The 20,288-nt window shown below is 33.2% G+C and overlaps 1 protein-coding gene across 2 annotated transcripts in view; it reads left to right on the top strand.

Moving 5' to 3' along the window:
• Nucleotides 1-20,074, top strand: part of LOC115881614 — a 52,576-nt gene extending 32,502 nt beyond the window's left edge. For both annotated transcript variants that reach the window (XM_030899167.1, XM_030899168.1), the window contains exons 8-16: nucleotides 1,554-1,794; nucleotides 2,094-2,364; nucleotides 4,988-5,156; nucleotides 6,575-6,902; nucleotides 8,767-9,482; nucleotides 12,687-12,814; nucleotides 12,901-13,055; nucleotides 14,110-14,352; nucleotides 17,933-20,074. In XM_030899167.1, coding sequence (XP_030755027.1) covers nucleotides 1,554-1,794; nucleotides 2,094-2,364; nucleotides 4,988-5,156; nucleotides 6,575-6,902; nucleotides 8,767-9,482; nucleotides 12,687-12,814; nucleotides 12,901-13,055; nucleotides 14,110-14,352; nucleotides 17,933-19,085 — 3,404 coding nt within the window. In that variant the 3' untranslated portion in view covers nucleotides 19,086-20,074. The remainder of the gene's footprint in view (nucleotides 1-1,553; nucleotides 1,795-2,093; nucleotides 2,365-4,987; nucleotides 5,157-6,574; nucleotides 6,903-8,766; nucleotides 9,483-12,686; nucleotides 12,815-12,900; nucleotides 13,056-14,109; nucleotides 14,353-17,932) is intronic.
• The last annotated feature ends 214 nt before the right edge of the window (nucleotides 20,075-20,288 follow it).

The following is a 20,288-nucleotide window of genomic DNA, read 5'->3' on the forward strand; positions in this document are numbered from 1 at the left end:
TGGATTGTGCTTAAAAAAGTGTCTTAAGAACGTTTTTAGAGAATTTTATTATTCCGCGAAATAAAAAAGTTATGGGCAATTTTCAAAATGGTAAAAAATTCAAAAAAAAACCGTATCTCTGTTGGCAGTGAAAATATCAACAGGCGGTTTACGCCATTAAACGTATCTCAGAAATCTAGCCCATGACATCTATGTCGGTTTTGCTCTATCTAGTCAGGAAATAGGTTTTCTTTGTTAAAACAGACTAATTTCGACCACCCTGTACCTTGTAATTTTGTACATATAAAAAGTAAAATATTTAGATTATAATTTTTTTAAAAATTACTCTGATTTAAAATTTCACAAATCAATTCGGCCCGGAAATACAACTGGTTCACCAAAGGTATAAAGTTGAGATGATTGAAATATAGTCAAGACAAGATAATGTTTAAATTATCCTTTGATAACGAATGGGAGGATCTTCCACAACGTTTGAACAAGAAAATTTCTGTCGAAACCGAAATTAAGGTTTTGTATTCAAAATAAATCCCGTTAACTAAACAAAAATACACGGACTTACTATCTCTGAAACCATTAATACCAAAGGACTATCATTCTTTTTATGTATATGACAACCGGCAAACTTGCCTTCTTGGCATGTTCACCAAGATGCCATCAAAAAAGTTTTAAAAATTTCAAGGATTGCTGAGTTTTTTGGAAAAAACGGATTTTTTTGAAAATCAATTTTATTTTTCCTGTCTTTCCTTTTTAGAAAATCAAAAAACTAGTTGCACATTCTCATAGCCACTTTATTAGGGCTATCTGAGAGTCAGACTTGTAGTAGTTTTGTTATTGTTAAGGTACCCAAAACAAAAAAAAGTATCATAAGTATCAAAAGTGTGGCATATCATTATACTCAGGAGACCGAGTTCTTTCAAAACCTGAAATAAAAAAGCAGGTCCGTATTTAAACAAAATTAAGTTGGCCTCTGTATCTCACAAATTATCAGCTAATTTGATCTAAAAATCAGATAGCCCTAATAAAGCAACTATGGGAACGTGCAATTGGTTTTTTGATTTTCTAAAAAGTAACAACAGAAAAAAATAAAATTGATGTTCAAAAAAATCCGTTTTTTCAAAAAACTCAGCAATCCTTGAAATCTTTAAAACTTTTTTAATGACATCTTATCCTAAAGTGCAACTGTGAATATCCTAAAGCGCAACTTTGCCCCCAATGTAACCATTTTCGTATCTATTACAGTTACCGAGAAACCAATGCTTGTACCTCGAATTTGTAGCACCCTGTAATAATAATGACAAATTAGAATTAAATTAAAGTACCCATTTAATAGAAATTTCAAAAGATTTAGTGAAATCTCCTGAACTATTGATAATTTATTATTAATCAAATTAATGATGATATTTTTGTTTTTTGGTTTTAGAGAAATGTTTAAAAAAATAAAAATAAATAATGGTAGACGAGAGCTGTTGTTCTTTTACAGTATTCACTTTTAATGTATTTTTCTTTTTTAAATTGGAATATTGTTTTATTGGGAATTTTATTTTTTTCCATAGATTTCCAACTATACCAGTGTGCCGTGTGTAGGGAACAGTTTGGCACATCGGGAGATTTTAAAACTCACCTCATTAATACCACCACATGCAAGAAACCTGGCCACAAGCCTTTCCAGTGTGCTCATTGTGACAGACAAGCCAAAACTCCAGCCGTGCTTATTGAACACATTCAATCTCATGGCGTCGAACGATTTATTTGTTCTCTATGCGACGAAAAGTTTACAACATTGTCTATTGTAAGGTAAGTAAAAGGTTTAATAATAAATAGTCTATTAACATTAAAGTCCAATCCAGGAGAGTTGACGTTCACATCATACTGAATATTCTAATGAATTAGAAAAGTCTCCCACAGACGTTAGTTTTTTTGTACATTACATACACCTTCTGTGCAAATTCTGATTTATGCAGGCATATCAGCACGTGCGTGGGAACTTCTAGCCGACTATTGTCTCTCAGCACTTTTTGATTATATCTCGATACCAAACAAAATTCTTTTGAACGGAGTGTAGTGATATTTCAGAAATAAATAAATTGTTTCAGGGCGCATATTAAGAATCGTCATAACATATACCATACGAATCTAGTGGCGACCGACAACACTAGAACCAACATTGAAACTGACTTCTTCGTGGTCAAACCTACTCTACTAAATACACCGAACACTGATGTAACTAGGACCAATATTAGTTCTCTGTCGACAAGTAATTCTATAGAGCAGTACACTCCGGAGCAGATTGATAGCATCCCGAACAGGCAGATATTTGGCAGCAATGTAAAATGTGGTTTGTGCAGCTATCAGACGAAAGTCAGGGTAAGAACACTAATTTTTTGTTACTCCTTATTAGATCCAAAAATACTCTAGGGTTTTGTGAAAAAAACCCTAGATCATGTATACTTACGTGGATAAGTAAATCACTATGGAAACTGTCGCAAACATATCAACGACTTCCATTTATCTTCTTTTTTTGTTGCACACGTGGTGCTTCTACTCTGTCTATCCTTGTCGAGGACCTATCGTTCACGCGCCAAATTGAACATTAATTTTAAAAATTTAATTTGTTAAACGCATATATTTGAACAATAAATTGAATGTTTACTGCCACAAAAATTAAATTATATAAAAATTACATTTAGCCACTCCGTACGAATATCAATATTCTTATGAAATCTAACCAGAAAGTATGCGTGTGGTTTAATATAAATAAAACAACAACTGAATATTTGACTTGCCTATAAAAAGATAATTCGGGACCTTTATATTAGAAATTCCGCACACCAAACACTTTCTAGTCATTTTTACGGGTACATAATTTAGAAAGTCCAACAAAAAAAAAATAGAAATATAATTGCACAAACTTTAGAATTTAGAATAAGTGGGAGGGGGGTTAATCTCTGCGACCTTAGAGATCTATTGTGTCCCCCTTTCTTGAGTTATAACTCATCATACAGTCCTAGGACTTCCTACGGAGACCCGTGTCCCTCACAGTCGAGGAGCTACGACCCAGGCCGGGTAGACGAAACGGTAGCTTGTGTCGCCTGTTGGATTTAGAGGTAGGAGGTAGGCTCCCGACCCTTGGAGGAGATGGTAGCTTGTATGCCACTTGCGGAGGATGGTCTCACGCAAGTGTCAGCCACCTCTCCTGTAGTTCTCTTTGGGTTTGGCCCCTTGGAACTTTCATTGTTACTGTTCCCAGTGTTGCTAGGGGGTTTCCCCACACCTTCACCGGTGATGTTTTTATTACTATTATTACCAGATCTCATAGTGTTTCTATGAGTCGCTAGGGACAGTCGGTCCACTTCTACAGAGCCCCGCATGTAGAAGTAAGGGGTAAAATACAATGGGGTGCCCCCCGGTGCCCCAAGGTTGAGGCTGTCCGTAGCCCCGCCCGGTATCGTTATATGTCTTGGTGCAATTCCCTGGCCACGACACTACAGTCAGGGACAAGACGATGAGTGAGATGCTTCTTATGGTGGGTTCATACAGCCAAATAAAATAAAATAAGAATAAAATAAAATAAGAAATAAGGAATTCTTATTTGTGTGCGTTCATACAGTCAAATAAAATAAAATAAGAAATATATATTTGATCATGCGCAGTACGATGAGGCTGGATAAAAGTTAACTTTTACGATTGTTTATAGTAATTTTACTATTTATAGTATATTTATTTATTCGTTGCCTACTATATTATACATTTTACTTATGTGAAATTATAAAATAAATTAAATCCAAACTGAAAATATTTGTAGGTTAGAATTAAGCGTGCGCAAAGCCGTTTTCACATAAAATAAAACAAGAAGTTAAAAGATAAAGACTTCTTATTTTATTTGTTATTTTATTTGGCTGTATGAACGCATGTACGGTATCCCATATAACCAACTTTCTTATTTTATTTTATTTTATTCTTATTTTATTTTATTTGGCTGTATGAACCCACCATTAGACCAAGCCAAGTGCTAGAGGGGATTCCCCCCAGCACCTGACCAGGAGCTTCCCCACCAACGACAAGGTCTTGCATCTCCTAGGGGAAGATTGCACAAACTTAAAATTAACTTCTCACTGAACACACTTCGCATCCTTGGCTATATAAAAGCGGTCGATAAAAAAGTAATTAATACAATTTTTATTAAAATGAAAAACGCAAAAAACAAGCGTTACACATGCGTACACAATGGAAATAAGATTATGACATTTAATTATGACAATATGATGACAATGAAAAGTTGGTTTCCATAACAATGTATAATTCGTACTTTCTAAACCATGGTACAAAGAAAACAAGGTATGATCGATAGCGGCTCCAATTTCGTTCAGTTTGTGCATACCACCTGTGACGTCATATGCCATACAAAAATATCCATATTGTCCAGTTGCCATTAATAAAAAAAGACATAAAATATGGAAGAATTAGGACATAATCTCAAAAGTTATGTCAAATCATCGAGCTTGACATTTGAAAAGTTATGGCACATTTATTATGTGTCATCTGTTTGACAATTTGAAATTGGCGCGCGGAGCTTGCCGACCAATAGTGACGTTTATCACCTGTGACGTTGTTCTCTTTGTATCATGTTTCTAAACAAAGTTCTAAACCGTAAAAAATTGTCATTAATTTGGAAATACGTGCAACTTTTAATGCGCATGCGCAATGTAAGGTCCTCGGAAAAGACAAACCTATTGAACGTTTCATAAGTGCAATAAAGAAGGTTTGAAAATGGCATGTCGTGATGTCGTGTTGTTATATATATATATATATATATATATATATATATATATATATATATATATATATATATATATATATGATCTATGGAAAAAACCCTGTGTTTTTTGTTACTTTGTACTCTGTACTAGAGATGCATGAATTAAATCCATATTTTTGTAGTGTAACAATGATTTGGATGTATGTTAATTGTTCTGGTTTTACGTATTAGGTGAATATAGTAAGACATCTCCAGATGCACGCCGATGAAAAGTCTGTTCCAGATACGGCGCCGGTCAATCCAGTGCCGTGTTTGGAGAAGAATGAAAAAATGTTTGATAAAATGATCAATCTTGCCGCCAGTTCTATTACAACAGGCAGGATGGGAGGACCTAAATCTGGTAATTTTTTATTATTGTGTATTTTTTAATGTAAACTGTATACAGGGTCCGATAGTAGTGCGTCGGGCATCTATAGCTCCTAAAATAAAAATATAGGAATTTTGTGTGCAGTTCTAAAGGATACAGGGTAGTCCGAATTGTATTCCGGAAACTTCGGCAGCATATTGTGGAGATAAAAATATGTAACAAACTTCGTATAAATGTATGTCCTAAAATGCTTGGTTTCGGAGATATAGGTTGTAGCAGTTTCATTTTTATTTCGGTTTTTTCCAAATAATTTTTGAAGCAACGTCAATATTTTGAGGAGTTTTTGACATGAGAAATTTGATTTTGATATCAATATAACTCCTATTTGTAGGGGGCGCCACCTACATGTGTATTAACTGTTTTGAAGAGTAATAACTTTTCGTCCGTACGTGTATAACAGTGAAAAAATATACATTTCCGTGATTTTCTACGTAAAAAATGTCTCTTGGTAAAAATCGCTCCGAGCAACCGTTTTTGAGATATTTAGAATGGAAAGAGTCAATACATGTCATTCTTGACAAAAAATAAAAGTGTTGGGTAAATAATTTTATTTGACTCAATTGATAAATTTGGGAACTTTTTGTTTTTTTAAATTAGTAATAAATTTTTCTTCGAAAAAATGACGATAAAACAGTTTCTGTTGAACTTTTGGCACAAAAACATTTCAAATTTTTGATTTCAGTCTAATAACTATTAATTAACATGTTTATTTATGTCAATGATGACAGGTATTGATAATTTCGATTCAAAATATCTCGAGAACCATTACTCGTAGCGATTTTTACCAAGAGACTTTTTTTATGTAAAAAACGTCGTTCATGTATATTTTTTGTAGTGAGTACGTTTATACAGGTACGAACGAAAAGTTATTACTCTTCAAACCAGTTAAAAAATATGTAGGTGGCGCCCTCTATAAGTAGGAGTCTTTGGTAGGAGTCATATTGACATCAAAATCAAATTTCTCATGTCAAAAAACTCCTAGACACCAATTTTCATCCAAATATTGAGGTTACTTCAAAAATTATTTGAAAAAAATCGAAATAAAAATAAAATTTCTACACCCCGTATCGTATACGAACTTTTTTACTTATTTTTATGTGCAGAATATGCTACTGAAGTTTTCGGAATACAGTTAGGACCACCCTGTATATTTTTTTATTTATTTATTAATATCTCTAAAACTATCAAAACATATTTAATAATATATTAATTATATAAAGTGATAAGAAAGGAAGCCAAAAATGTAATAATATATATGGTGTCCCTTTTAAAAAAATTATCGCGATCCAACTTTTTGAGCCAGCTTTATTGTTTTTTACTAACTGTCTCATATAAAATTTTCCAATATGGTGGAACAAAACTTCTCATATGTTTGATTATTAACCTTACAGATAAAGAAGAAGAAAAATATCCCGAATTTGTTGCTACGCATTGTCGATTTGTATGCTGCGCACAAGGGTGTTCGTACTTGTGCCCCGAAGAAGGCAATCTCAAGCATCACATGATGGCCCTGCACAGGGACGAAACTAATTTCACATGTGCTCATTGCAAATGTGCTATTTTACCTTGTGATGCCGAGACAGCTATCAAACACTTTAAATTGCACGGACTGCATCTCTACAAGTGTCAGTATTGCAGTGTCCTGTCCCACCTGAAGCACAAAGTGGAAAAACACATCACAGATAGCCATGATGGACCAGTCAAAGTTATTACGATCAGGTAATGCAATATCATTACAGTTGGGGGTTGGAATTTTGTATTGTATTTTAAAGCAAGCTTTTTAAAGTTAGTAAATAATTACATTATTTTATTTTCAACGAATTTAATTACTATTAGCATCTATTGAATCAGCGTAAAACAAATCCAAAAATTATGGATTGTATTCTACGTTAAAATACATCCTTAAGAGTCTATTATTACGCTTACTGTTCGGGTCGCCCTCAGTGGTCTGGTAAAGCGGGTGTGTGACCGAAGGTAATATATATTAGTGATGGGAAAAACCGACTAATTTCAATAATCGAGTACTCGAGTATCAAGCGATTGCAATAACCGAGTGATCAGTCGAGCGAAATATCGCTCGTATTTAAAAATACGGTTTTTTGTCCGTCGCATGTTGTAAGTACTCGTTAACGCCTAGCGCCAAGCAGTAAGCTGCGTGCGCAGGGCACATATTCTTTCGGTAATGAACGGCAAGTACTAAGCGGCGAGCGATTCGCTTGATCGCCTGATTTAGTTTATTTCGAAGCATTGTGGATGTAGGTCGTAAAATTTTGTCTCTCAGACACGCAACGGATAAATATACCGGGTGCGTCTCAAAAGTGGACACCCCTATAACTTTTTTATTTTTTCAGATAAAACAACGAGATTTGGTAAGTTAGTATATGACATAAATTAGGATTGATTGACATATTCAATTGTTTTCGGTCAGTTCTGGTTTCATCGGAAATGACTGCAACTTTCGATTTTTAAATCGCACCTTCCGTACTTTTTTACTTTATTCGGTAGAAAATGCCACTCTGAATAGAATGACATATCACATATCAACTTTTGACATTTTCGCATAATGTTTATTTGAAATTGTAACATGCGGTTCATAACGACAATTTGACTCGAAGTACCAAGTGTGTGGTATCAAATTATTCGTAAAAAAATCTTTTTCGAAATATGCTAATAATCCACCCTCGTTCCATTTGAAAAAAATTGAGATATGATCAAAAATACGATTTGGGCATCTTTTAACCGGCCAGGGCAAGACACTAAAAACATTAGACGATCAAATCTATTTTTCCAATGCTCCTTGATTAAAAATTAGTGTTTTTAACACAGCCATGGCACTCTAAATTGAAATTTAAAATAAATTTGTTTTTAAGCGAATATGTCAAAAGTTGACATATGATACGTCATTCTATTTAGAATGTCATTTTCTATCGAATAAAGTAAAAAAAAATACCGAGGGTGCCATTTAAAAATCAGAAATTTCCGGTGAAACAGGAAGTGACAGAAAACAATTGAATACGTCAATCAATCCTAATTTATGTCATATACTAACATACCAAATCTCATTTTTTTATCTAAAAAAATAAAAAAGTAATAGGGGTGAGACGCACCCGGTATATACGGCGTCGTATAAATTTGCTACCTGCAATGTATGTAGAAAATTCGCTCGACTTTTTATCGAGTAGGTCACATTAAAATCGGATTTCAATTTATTTCATTCTAGGATCGCTTGGAATTCTAGCTCGTCACTTGCATCGCTCGTTTATAAAAAAAAAACAAACCAAACCAATCCTTTATCTTTAATTTCTTTCTTAATTTGTGTAAAAATACCTAGCCAGTTTTACATAAAACGTTAAATGCCGAACGCTTATTTTGCTACTTTTTTTTTCGGACTAGTGAAATGGACTTTTAATAAATTTTAACTTTTTAAAAAATCAACTGGTCAACTGGAAGTAAGTCAGTTCTTAGTAGTTTCATTCATTTAAAGTCAACAATAATATGACTTGTTGATAAGGAATTAATTTAATCAATCTTTTAATCAACCTAACAGTTTTTGCTTTTCTAATTTTTGTTTTTTGTTCATTAGATATATGGAGTCTGAACCTGTAGAAGGCGAAACCCTTGAACCATCATTAATAACCACTCCAAAATCTAAACCCTGGCGATGTTGCATGTGCAAAGTAAAGTGTGCGACCAAAGAAGATATTCACGCTCACATCGTAAACAAGCACGAGGTAGACGCTCAGTACAAATGCACTTTGTGCACATTCAAAAACGACAAGGAGGAGAGCTTCCAAAAGCACTTTGACGAAGAACATCCGGGACATAACATGGACATAATCTTCGTCTACCATAAAGTGGAGGATGATGTGCCCAAAGAGGATAACTTTGACACCACGCCCCTGTGGCAAAGGGACAAACCAAGAGTGCGGCACATACGAGGTATATTGTTCGACGAGACATCCCCTCCACCTGCTAAAGTGCAAAAGAAATCTGTCAAAAGTTCGCCGATATCGAAAGCTCCTGCCCAGAATAGCGACCACCAAAAAGTTTCGAAGACTCCAGTCCAGAATAGCGATCCACACAAGAACTTGTTGGATAGTATCGATGCCGTGGCCAAAGGAACTGATAGTGTTCATAGAAGCCCTGTTGTAATAACAGATACACAGAGTGAGATGGTCACAAAAAGTTCGAAGTCGGCAACTAACGAAATAAAGGAGCCAAAGCTTGAAGAGCCAACTGAAAATACTCGTCTGTCAACCGATGACGTCCAGATAATTCAGCCGCCTGTAAATGTCATAGGTACGATTGTTATTTGTGCTAAACATTTTCAAAACGTATAGATTATTTCACATTTTTATCAATACGTCGGCTGAAGAATGATAATCGATTTAGCGAGATCAAGCACTTGACGTCATTCGTGGCTATTTTTTAGTGGCGCTTACTCCCAGTTTTCTTAGGAGGGTTGTTAGCCTAAGAGCTGACGACATATTTAGAGAACATATTTTAGGTAAGCTAGAATAACTAAAAATGTATAGTTTATTAACTGGTGAACCCAGAATCCTAAGTCTGGCTGGGGGTTGGGGGTATTTTGCTACTGCGCAACCCATAACATTTGCCTAAAATAAATCCAAAAAACATTCTTTAGGCAACTTGAAATTTGTTTATTCTTAAATTTTAGCATCTATTTAACCTAGAAATAAGTATGCCCGACTTTTTTTTCGGGTTTAAAATGTAACCCGACCATTCCAAATATGTTTAATTATTATACCTGGAAAACATACTTTAGGCATTCTAAAATTTTTACAGCGTGTTTATTAGATGTTATTAAAAATATGTGTTAATTGCCAGACGAATTCAATGGGATTTAATACTTGCCAGACGCGAATAAAGATTTTTAACGCGATAACAGCATTTTGGAGTCGTAAAAATCTAAAAAATTAATATTGAATAAATAAAAAGAAACTATTGAGACACGTCGCGTCGTCGGCCGATGCGGCTGACGTAACAGCATTTTGTATCTGAAAAATCTAAAAAGACGAACTAATTATTTAAAAAAGCATAATATAAAATATTTTTTTTAAAACAAAGTATAATTATTATTATACTTTTTGTGACATTATATTATTATTAATTTTTGCGACCTGATTGACAATATAAAAAAAGTCATTTTAACGCCTAAGCATAAAAGTAAAGCACTTTTACTTACTTTTGAATCTATTTAGAAAAATTAACAATGGTACTTTAATAAAATTCCAGAATACTTATTTTTTTAGCACTGTACATGGTACCCTTTTGTCGGGATTACGTTTTCTCGTAAAATCACTTCTTTAAATTTTAAACCATGTTGTTGGCGCACTTTTAAAAATTCTTTGCATTTTTGTAGTCTGCCTTCATCAAAAACAATAACTTTGTCACTAGTAACTTTTTTACAAACTACACAACTTAAATGTTTTTTATCCATTGTGATTTAGTAGTTAGAAGCGAAATTAGTAGTTACTAAAATATTTATTTGCAGTAATTATTCTAAACTATTTACACTATGCACGTCAATATTTAATTTATAAATACATATTTGTACATGGTTACTTAATTCCAACAAAATTATCTCTGAATTAAAACCCTCATAAGATTTTTTTCTGGCGCTCATTTAAAATCTTTATTTGCGTCAGGCATGTATTTAAACCCGTTGAATTCGTCTGGCAATTAACACATATTTTTTAATATCATCTAATAAACACGCTGTAAAAATTTTAGAATGCCTAAAGTATATTTTCCAGGTATAATAATAATTAAACATATTTGGAATGGTCGGGTTACACTTTAAACCCGAAAAAAAAGTCTGGCATAATTATTTCTAGGTTAAATAGATGCTAAAATTTAAGAATAAACACATTTCAAGTTGCCTAAAGAATGTTTTTTGGATTTATTTTTTTGCAAATGTTATGGGTTGCGCAGTAGCGAAATACCCCCAACCCCCCAGCCAGACTTTAGGATTCTGGGTTCACAAGTTATTAAACTTTATTTTTTTTTTGTTATTCTAACTTGCCTAAAATATGTTCTCTAAATATGTCGCTAGCTCTCCGGCTATGTATGTTATTTTTATATCGAGAAAAACAAATTTGAAAATAGATTTGTGTGTCTGAAAACGTTTTCCTTCTTTTAATTTTTCTATAATCAGTGTTAATTGTTGACAAGTTTTTTTTTTAGTAAATGATATCTAGAGATTGAATTCACCTAAATTATCATCGATTGTTATTTCCCAGCCGTCTTTGACGCCGTTTTTTTAATTATACGGTCTAATTTGTCGAGAGAATGAATATGTGACAATAATAGTTGTCTGTCAATATAATTCGATGCGATGTTTTTTCTGTCAATTTTGGATGGTATTCGTCGAAATCAGTGAATGAACAGAATGTTTAGTCATGGTTCAACGTCACATATATTGTTGAACTCTCAGTCATTTGACAACCAGATGAAAGAGATTGGTCATTACTGTATTTCGTTAATTACTGCATATTTTTTTTAGTAATTGTCATTGTAATTTGGTTTGGGGTTATTATTTTATTGACGGACATCGATCAATGTCATAATTAAAAATCGATTGATGCTGTCAAACAAAATTCATTTTTTTTTAAAAATACGTCAAAGATTTAATCAAAACGAACAAGAGCTCATTGATAAGCTTATAAATTATTTTTCTTGAGAAAGAGACGCTGGTAGAACACTCTTGGTCCGTGGGCACCGTATAAAATGTAAGTACAATGCAAATATGTAATAGTAAATTATAAAGTGATAGCGTTTTTAAATAACATAGCGAGTTGCTGATGCTTTAGAAATAGGAATTTCAACAGTCTAAAAGATTGGAACTAAAGGGATCGTAACTGGTGAAGAGTTCAAGAAAAAAATAATAAATGCCGAAAAAAGAAATTGTACCCACTCAATCAATAATGTAGGAACGTACTTAAAATTTTCTAAATGATATGAACTGCTCTCAGATACACCCTAAAACTCATATTTTACGATGACGTAACGTTGAACTATGGCTGAACAGTCTTTATATACATTAGAATTCTATACATATTAATAGACCATTGTTTATTTTGGATCCATAAAATAATATTTAAGAGAATTCTACTAGGATAAAAGCTAGTTTCATACAATTAAAATGTTGGTACAGGGTGTTCCAAATCATTTCCAACAAATATGGAACATTTTTATGGTTTTTTAAATAAAGTTTACGCTGAATTTCTTTAGTATGCCCAATAACAAAAAAAAAATCATTTTGACATATTTCTTGGGACATTAACTGCTATTAGCAATTTATTAAATTTTACTATGCAAAAAGTGGTTAGCAGACAAAATATTAAAAACTTTTTTTGTAATAACCCAGTAATATATTTTTTTCATTTGTACTGGAACTTTTTAGCGCACCCTGTATAGGCTTTTGACAAGTTTAATGATTCTTGAGACGGGTTTTAATAACGATTGATCTTTAATTTTCAGTATTAGATTCTGACGAGAGTGACACTGAGAACGGCACGCCCTCAACTGCTAAGAAATTAGATGATCCAGGTTCACTAAAGGAATCTGTATCTAATTCTAAATTGGAAAACTCAGAAGCAGAGTCACAGGTAAATACCTAAAAGTTTTCAGTTGGCTGACTACAATTAACCCACCATAAAGATATAGAAGCTGACAATGTATTTTTTATTTTTAGAATGTAAGATGCTCGAAATACCATTTAACAGCACTGTATGGAGGTTTTGGCACCCCTCACAAGAGGCAGTGGAGATGCCCAAAATGTCATTCGTTTAAATCTAGAAGGGTGGCCGATTTTTTCTTTCATATTTTTAAGGATTTTAACGTTTTTAGGTAAGTTTAGTTGACAAAATAAAACTTCTTACTAACAGCTATTAAATTGGAGGATTTGAAGTATATATATTTTTTTATGAATGCTTTTTATAAACTTCAAATAAATTAGAGTTAATATAAAACCGTATACTATTCTAGCTTTATAATTTTATAATTTCTTTCTTCTATCACTCAGCCGGATAGCCTGGCAGCTGCGGCCATTAAACCAAAATGCTACTACATCTATATTTCTGACTACTACTAACTGCTACCACAGATTATACAGATTATAAACTTATCGTCAAAAGCATTGCTTTTCGTGGTTCCAATTTTCGGAGTCGCGCACTAGTTAGGCTACTAGTTTGCGTACAAGCACGCCCACATATGGCCTCTAAAATTGTGCACAGCGCCTGACTGGCCCAGTTATTACGCTGTTTAACCGGGAGTTTATTTTTGCGCACAAGAAAATTTACTCGTTTGATTATCGTCATAAAAAACAATTTTCGTACCTCGAATTAGGGACAAGCTTTTTATCTGTATACTTATAGTATACCTAATCTGTGCTGCTACTAACCAACAATTTGTTTTGTGTGGTTTGTTTTTGTTTAAATTTTTGTTCATTATTCATGTTGGGGATTTTTAAAATTAATGTTAATCGTTAGGCAACTAGTATTTTTTTGCATAATCAAAATTGTCGCTCTAAATTTTACATAGCCAAAATGTTACTCTAAATCGCTGTCTTTTTTTACACAGATGTCACTTATTGTCTTGTCATTATTCAATTCATTATTCGAATTCTGAGAATGTTGTTAACAAAAGTTTCATCTTAAAATAAAATTTTATCAATCACTATTGCTTTTCTCCATCTTTTACCGGATTAATAATACAGAAATTACAGTTCGGTTACAAACAATTCATTATTTATAGTGATTTACAATTTTATTAAATTATATTAATATTCTCGTTGATTATTGGTTTGCACTATTATTAAAAATTTCTCAAACTGTGTCTATTTATTTTATTTATCTTTGTTTGAATATATACTGGAGGTACTGAAATAATTATATTTTTTTAGGTACAAATGCAAACTGTGTTGTGACCTTAGTATTTCATTCAAATATATGTTGGATCATATCAAGCAACATCCGGGAGTGACGGAGTCGATAATTGAGGCCTTACCACCCCACGTCAAACTAGAAACTTGGATTCACATGGTGATTAGGGAACAGAGTGTGATGATCCTAAAGAATTACACGCCTATGCCGAAAAAACCTTTGGCCGGCGAGACAGGGTTCAAATGCCTATTTTGCGAAGAAAGGTATGTACGATCTTTAGGTTATAAAATAAGTTAGATTAAATCTTTATGCCACGTCAGTGTCTAAAGAATGCAAGGAGCAATAACACCCGAAAACAAATTGCTATTTGTCTCCCAACAATGCTGTGTCAGAGGGTTAATAGAAACATGCAGAATTAAATTGGAATTTTTTTTCGGGCATTTATTTTTCGGATTTTACGAATAATTTGGTACCACACACTTGGTACTTGCGTCTAGCCGTACCGTGCAACTCTTCAACTCCAACCCGCAGTTCCCTCCAAATTTAAATCGTGGGTTATTTTCTTGTCTTTTATTATAAACTTGTAACTTTCGAGAGTCAGTTCTTCAGTAATAGTACCATAATTTAACCTAAATTTCAAAAACGTACAAATTATAATAATATATAACAGTTCTACAAAATCGATCGGGTATTTCGTGTGCTATCTATAAACAAAAAAAACTTACCCCAGAGACTAACCTACGTAATCAAAATACGCCTAACCAACGCAATCAAAATACACCTACGGCGTATTTTATAATATTAAGACATTTTTTTGATATTTCGAAATTGATCTTAACTAAATTTTCTTGTTTTTTTTTGTCATTATTGCGATTAGTAATGTTAGTATATTAATTAAACACTACAAGATAATGAACGTCTTAAAGCAATACTACAATATGATCGAAAAAAAAAACGGCTACAGCGATGGCTATGAAATGAAGATCGCTGTCATTTTATATGTAAAATTATATGGGGTCATCGATCGTCAATTCAAAACCAACTTTTAAAACTGCCGTCATTTCGTTAATAATTATCGTGTCGTGCTGATTTTTGCATAGCAATACTCATGAGTCTTTAGCGCTTCCGACAAGCCTAAATAACTGGATTATTTTTTATATTTTCGATTTGGCAAAATATACGTAATCGAAATACGCCTAACCAACGCAATCAAAATACACCTACGTCGTATTTTGATCGGTCTTACCGATACCTCTAAATAAAAAAATAAAGACAGCTTTAAAATATAAAAACAGGTGTAAAAAAATTGAAAAAGTGCTACCTCGGCCGAGAATCGATCCACCGGAGCTGCGTTAATAAAGAGATGGGTATGTACGTCAATCATAGCCACAATAGACTGTAATTTTACCTCGTCACGAGATTTTTTTGGAAATATTGCACTTACATTTATCCAGATTTCTACTAACTTTTGACCTTCTTTTCGGTCGCATTTCCCTCTATTTAATAATAAATAATTTAAAAAAAAACGCACAAATACTACTGGTGGTAAACAAGCGGTGGCAAAAATTTTCTATACTCCATGTAAACAAAAGACTATCCCAAATACTGTCTTTCGACTTTGGATTGACGTACATAGCCATCTCTTAATTAACGCAGCGCCGCACAGTGGAACGAGCTTATGGGAGCGGTTGGACATGAGGATTTCTTCTCAGCACTTTTAATCCAAAAGACGAAAAAATGATTTTTATATACCGTAATAATGTATAAACAGAACAATTTTAAATTTTAATGAAAGAAAGTGGTTGGCTCATTACAAACCATCCACAGGGTGACCTAAAAATATAGTATGTTTTGGAAAAATCTTAGAATTTTTAAATGCTTATAAACTTTGCCAAACTGTTGTGGAATGTTTTAGTTTTAATCTTTTTAAAAAGAAATAGCGTTAGATTTTACCACTGAGATCTAGGACTACTGATACCATGTTATAAAAATATGGTAATTAAGGGCTTATATTTTCCTATTTAATATAATTTTGCTAATATGTTCGGTTTGAAAAAAGATATCAAGATGCGGTTTTCACTGACTTTTTAAGCTTTTATTAGTCTTTACTATCAGCTAAAATTACATATATTATCGCATTTTTTTGAAAAAACGCGCAATGTTTGTTAATTGTAAGACAGCGCCCCGTAGCGTCTACGTTCAAAAGCTTACTATTATTTTTTGTATGTATAATATAGAGTAAGAAACGCTCTTTTAAATGAGCCCCCGCTAGTTGGATTCCGTCCATCCAGTCCGGAGTTATTAATATTTAAATAAAAACAGATCTAACTTTCCCCTACCACTTTATTTTGGCATATAGCTACATGGCTAACAGAAAATATTCAGAATTTACTAAAGATTATGAAGCTATTATTTATACTACCCTTTATCTAGGCAAAATTGTGTAAAAACTCCATTTTCTTATTTTTTATAGCAGTTGTGCCCTCTAGCGGCCATTCTACAAACTTGAAAATAATTTCCAGCAATTTCTCATGGCCTCTTTAGTTATGAATATTTTTTTCCGCCGGCCTCACGGCTAATACTTTCCGAGATATAGCCGAAAGCTATTCTTAGTCGGACACCCTGTACAATTAATTATAAGCAAAGAATATAACAGTACCTAAATCAACGCACTAGAATATTTTTATTACAAATAAAAAAGCTCAACACTGCACTTTAACCCGCTTTCTTTTTCCAACAGTTTATAAGTTTTCCATGTATTTGTAGCAGATACAGGGTCTGTTTTTGATTTAAGCGTCATTTTGTATTTATCCAATTAATAATTACATATTAATATATTTATAAAAAAATAAAGATAATTTGACTCTAAAAATTTTAAATTAATTTATTGGAATTGAAAACTTTTTTGATTTTAATATAGCATGTATTAGTAATATATAAAATGAAAATGTTTAGAGGGGGGCAACCTGGGGCAAGATGTTAAATTAGTTTCGTTATTAGAAAGGCTTAATCTACCTTGTGACATATATAAAGTCTTGGCCAACTTTGGCCATTTTTTTATTTTTCTACATACACATTTTTTTGCTACTAAATATAGTATTTAGTAGCAAAAAAATGTTTATGTATCTCTTATATACAATTATTGTTCTCCCAACTTTTGTGACTATATATATCTTTTATTTTAAAGTGAAAACAATCGTTTGCACTAATATGTATGGTTAAAAAAAAGTATTAATGTCTTTGCCACTTTTTATAAAACTAGGTTGTTTCACAAGAAATGAACACCATAATTAAGTCAGTGTAATATCTTCATTTGAAACTTTTCAAACAGACATATAATTAAAAATATTTTTTTGAGTTGGATAAGATATAATGGTCTGGACTTTAAGTAATTAAAATCTTCTACCAAAATTATTTAATTTAAAATTTTATTTTTAAGTCAATGTCCAACATTTTATATTAGGTCTTTCCACCGTGCGCCGCCGCCGGTAGCTCTCGCAAAAAAGCCGCATAATTCAAGTTTTTTTAAGCTAAAACAATGCAATATTTTGAAAAAAGAACTACATTATAACCAGGAGATATCGGCAATGATAATTTTCTTGTCAACTGATCATTGATCATAGTTCAGAATTTATTTTCTGTAAAAATAGCGCTAAAACTAAAACCAAAGCTGAAAGTTCGCTAAGAACAGCGAGCGTTGTATTGACCATTTTTTTATTTATACTCGTTATGTTGACCACATAAACACACTGCTGTCCATTATGTAGGTATATTGTATTTTAGAGGGTATTATACGCAAGTAATTTAAGCAAGTGAAAAGTTAAATTCATGTTTTTGTTTCAGATCCGAAACACTAGAGTTAGGCTGTGAACACATGCTCTATCACTGGCAAGTTGTACCATATGAGTGCGTATTTTGTACCGCACAATTTTATAACGAGTCTGATCTAAGGTCTCACTGCCAAAAAGAACATGGTAATTCTCATATAGTTGTGATGCCTAAGGGTCCCGTTTTACACCAAGTTATCAAAGAGATCGAACTGTCGTACAAAAGAGGTTTGGAAGTTAGCGATGACAGACCCGCGAAACGATCGAAACCAAACGACCCGGAAGTCATTAAGATCGACTCCGACGATGACTTGCTGGTCGTGTCAGCGACGGACGAAAATTTAGTTTACTGTTGCGAGCTGTGCGCTTTCATGTCCGGCACGGAGCCTTTGATGCAACAACATTTGTCCGAACAACATTTCGTGAGCGTGCCTAAGTTTCACATAGTCAAAAAGAACATGGTGACCGATAATTTGAGGTGTAATTGGTGCCCAATCTCCCTTCCCGAAATTGAGCTACGCGATCACTTTATGATAAACCATCCCGGCCAGTACTTTATTCCCTACAAGTACCAGTGTAAACACTGCATCAGAAGGTACATCAACGTTGCCAAAATAAAGCAGCACTACACCAAGTCCCACCCGGAACGACGCAACCCGTTCCTGAACCATGCGGATGCGGAAAACTTGCGGCTCTACAAGTGCTCGCTTTGTTCCTATACGGCAATTCAGAAATTACCGATCCTCATAAAGGCTCACATGAGAAGTCACTTCAGGCCTTTAAAATGTAACCACTGCGGGGTGTTGTTTAAGATGATGAGGTTTGTGAAGTTGCATCACAGCAAAGCTCATCCCGATTTAGAGTTGGATGTGGAAACGAATGCGATAATGATGGCTGACTATCTTAAACACGTGGATGAGGTCGTTAAAACGGCGACGTTACAATCTCAAACGGCGGTGGCGAAAAAGTCAACCGGAGCAAGCACTTCGATAAGTACTGCAGAAGAATATAGTTATTACGGTCTTCCAGCGGAGAAGATCGATTTGGGGAAGATCAATTCGACGTTTGAACTAGATGGACTGGAATATACTACTACAGTGGAAGATATGAGCAAAATGATAAATATTGACCCTTATGTCGACCTTTCAGATTGTAATGTAATACTATAAATCGATGAAACAGTGTCCATCACAGAAAAAAGCAAGACTAGAAGAGATAAAGGGTATTTCAGACTCAAAGTGTTAATAATAGTAAATTTATGAAAATGTCAGTCACAGACAGAGGCAATATATTATGACTCCAAGACTTTGTTCGCAAAATGTTAACAGCTCAGAAATAATGACTAGTGCCAAATTAATGAGCAAAAACGTATATATCGACCCTTATGTGGATGAAATGTTGTCAACGATTTGAAGCCAATGTTTTCCTTTTCCTGAGGGCTCAGAAATAACAACTACTATAAAAAAGGAAATGAGTTAAATAATTGAAGGCAATTTTTCATAGACTCTAAAGTGATAATAATTATAAATATATGCAATAGTTCCAATCATAGAAAGAGACAATGATTTATAGAGTCTTATTTGCAACTTGATTTGTGCTGAGAAATAATGACTAATGTAGAAGAAATGAGCAAAATTATAGATATCCACCGTTACATGGGCGTTTCAGACTGTAAAGTGGTAGATTTATAAATTTTAGAAATAGTGTCAAAATCACAGAAATAGGCAACAGCATTTGAAGTCATTATTTGCAACTTCATATGTGCTCAGAAATAATTTTAAGCCAAATTAAAAAAATAAATCTAATTATAGATATAGTTTGTCCCAGGGGAGAATACACTACAGTGACAGTTTATCGTTTTAATTCAAAAGTAAATTGTTTATTGTTTTTTTCAGTAATACGAAGTTATTAAAAAAATTGAATTTAAATAACAGATATTTGTGTATGTCATAAACAGGGTGTCAAAAAAATAATGTATCTAACTTCGGTGGGTGATTCTGCAGATAAAAATAAAACTTAAGAACTTACTAAGTTCATATGAACATATACTCTAAAATGCTTCCCGAAGAAATTACAGCCCTCGTAAGATCAAAATAAAAATAATATATTTTGTTTTTCTTTAAGAACATCATTGGTAAACCGTTTTTCTTGAAATTTGTTACTTTTGCACACATTTTAATGCCAAAGCGAATGGCGATAGTGTAAAATTCCGTAACAGCTATGAAAGGGTACTTTCCATTCTTGTATATAGGGAGTACTACTGGTGGTACTTCTTTTATCCTTAAAATACAGTAATTTCAATAAATGAAAATTAAAGCTAGGACTTTTTTATGTAAAAAAGGTGCTCTTCATTTAGTTCGAAACAGTCAACG

Source organism: Sitophilus oryzae, unplaced genomic scaffold (genome assembly GCF_002938485.1).
Source record: "Sitophilus oryzae breed Bouriz unplaced genomic scaffold, Soryzae_2.0 scaffold_172_pilon_pilon, whole genome shotgun sequence".
NCBI classification, from domain to species: domain Eukaryota; kingdom Metazoa; phylum Arthropoda; class Insecta; order Coleoptera; family Curculionidae; genus Sitophilus; species Sitophilus oryzae.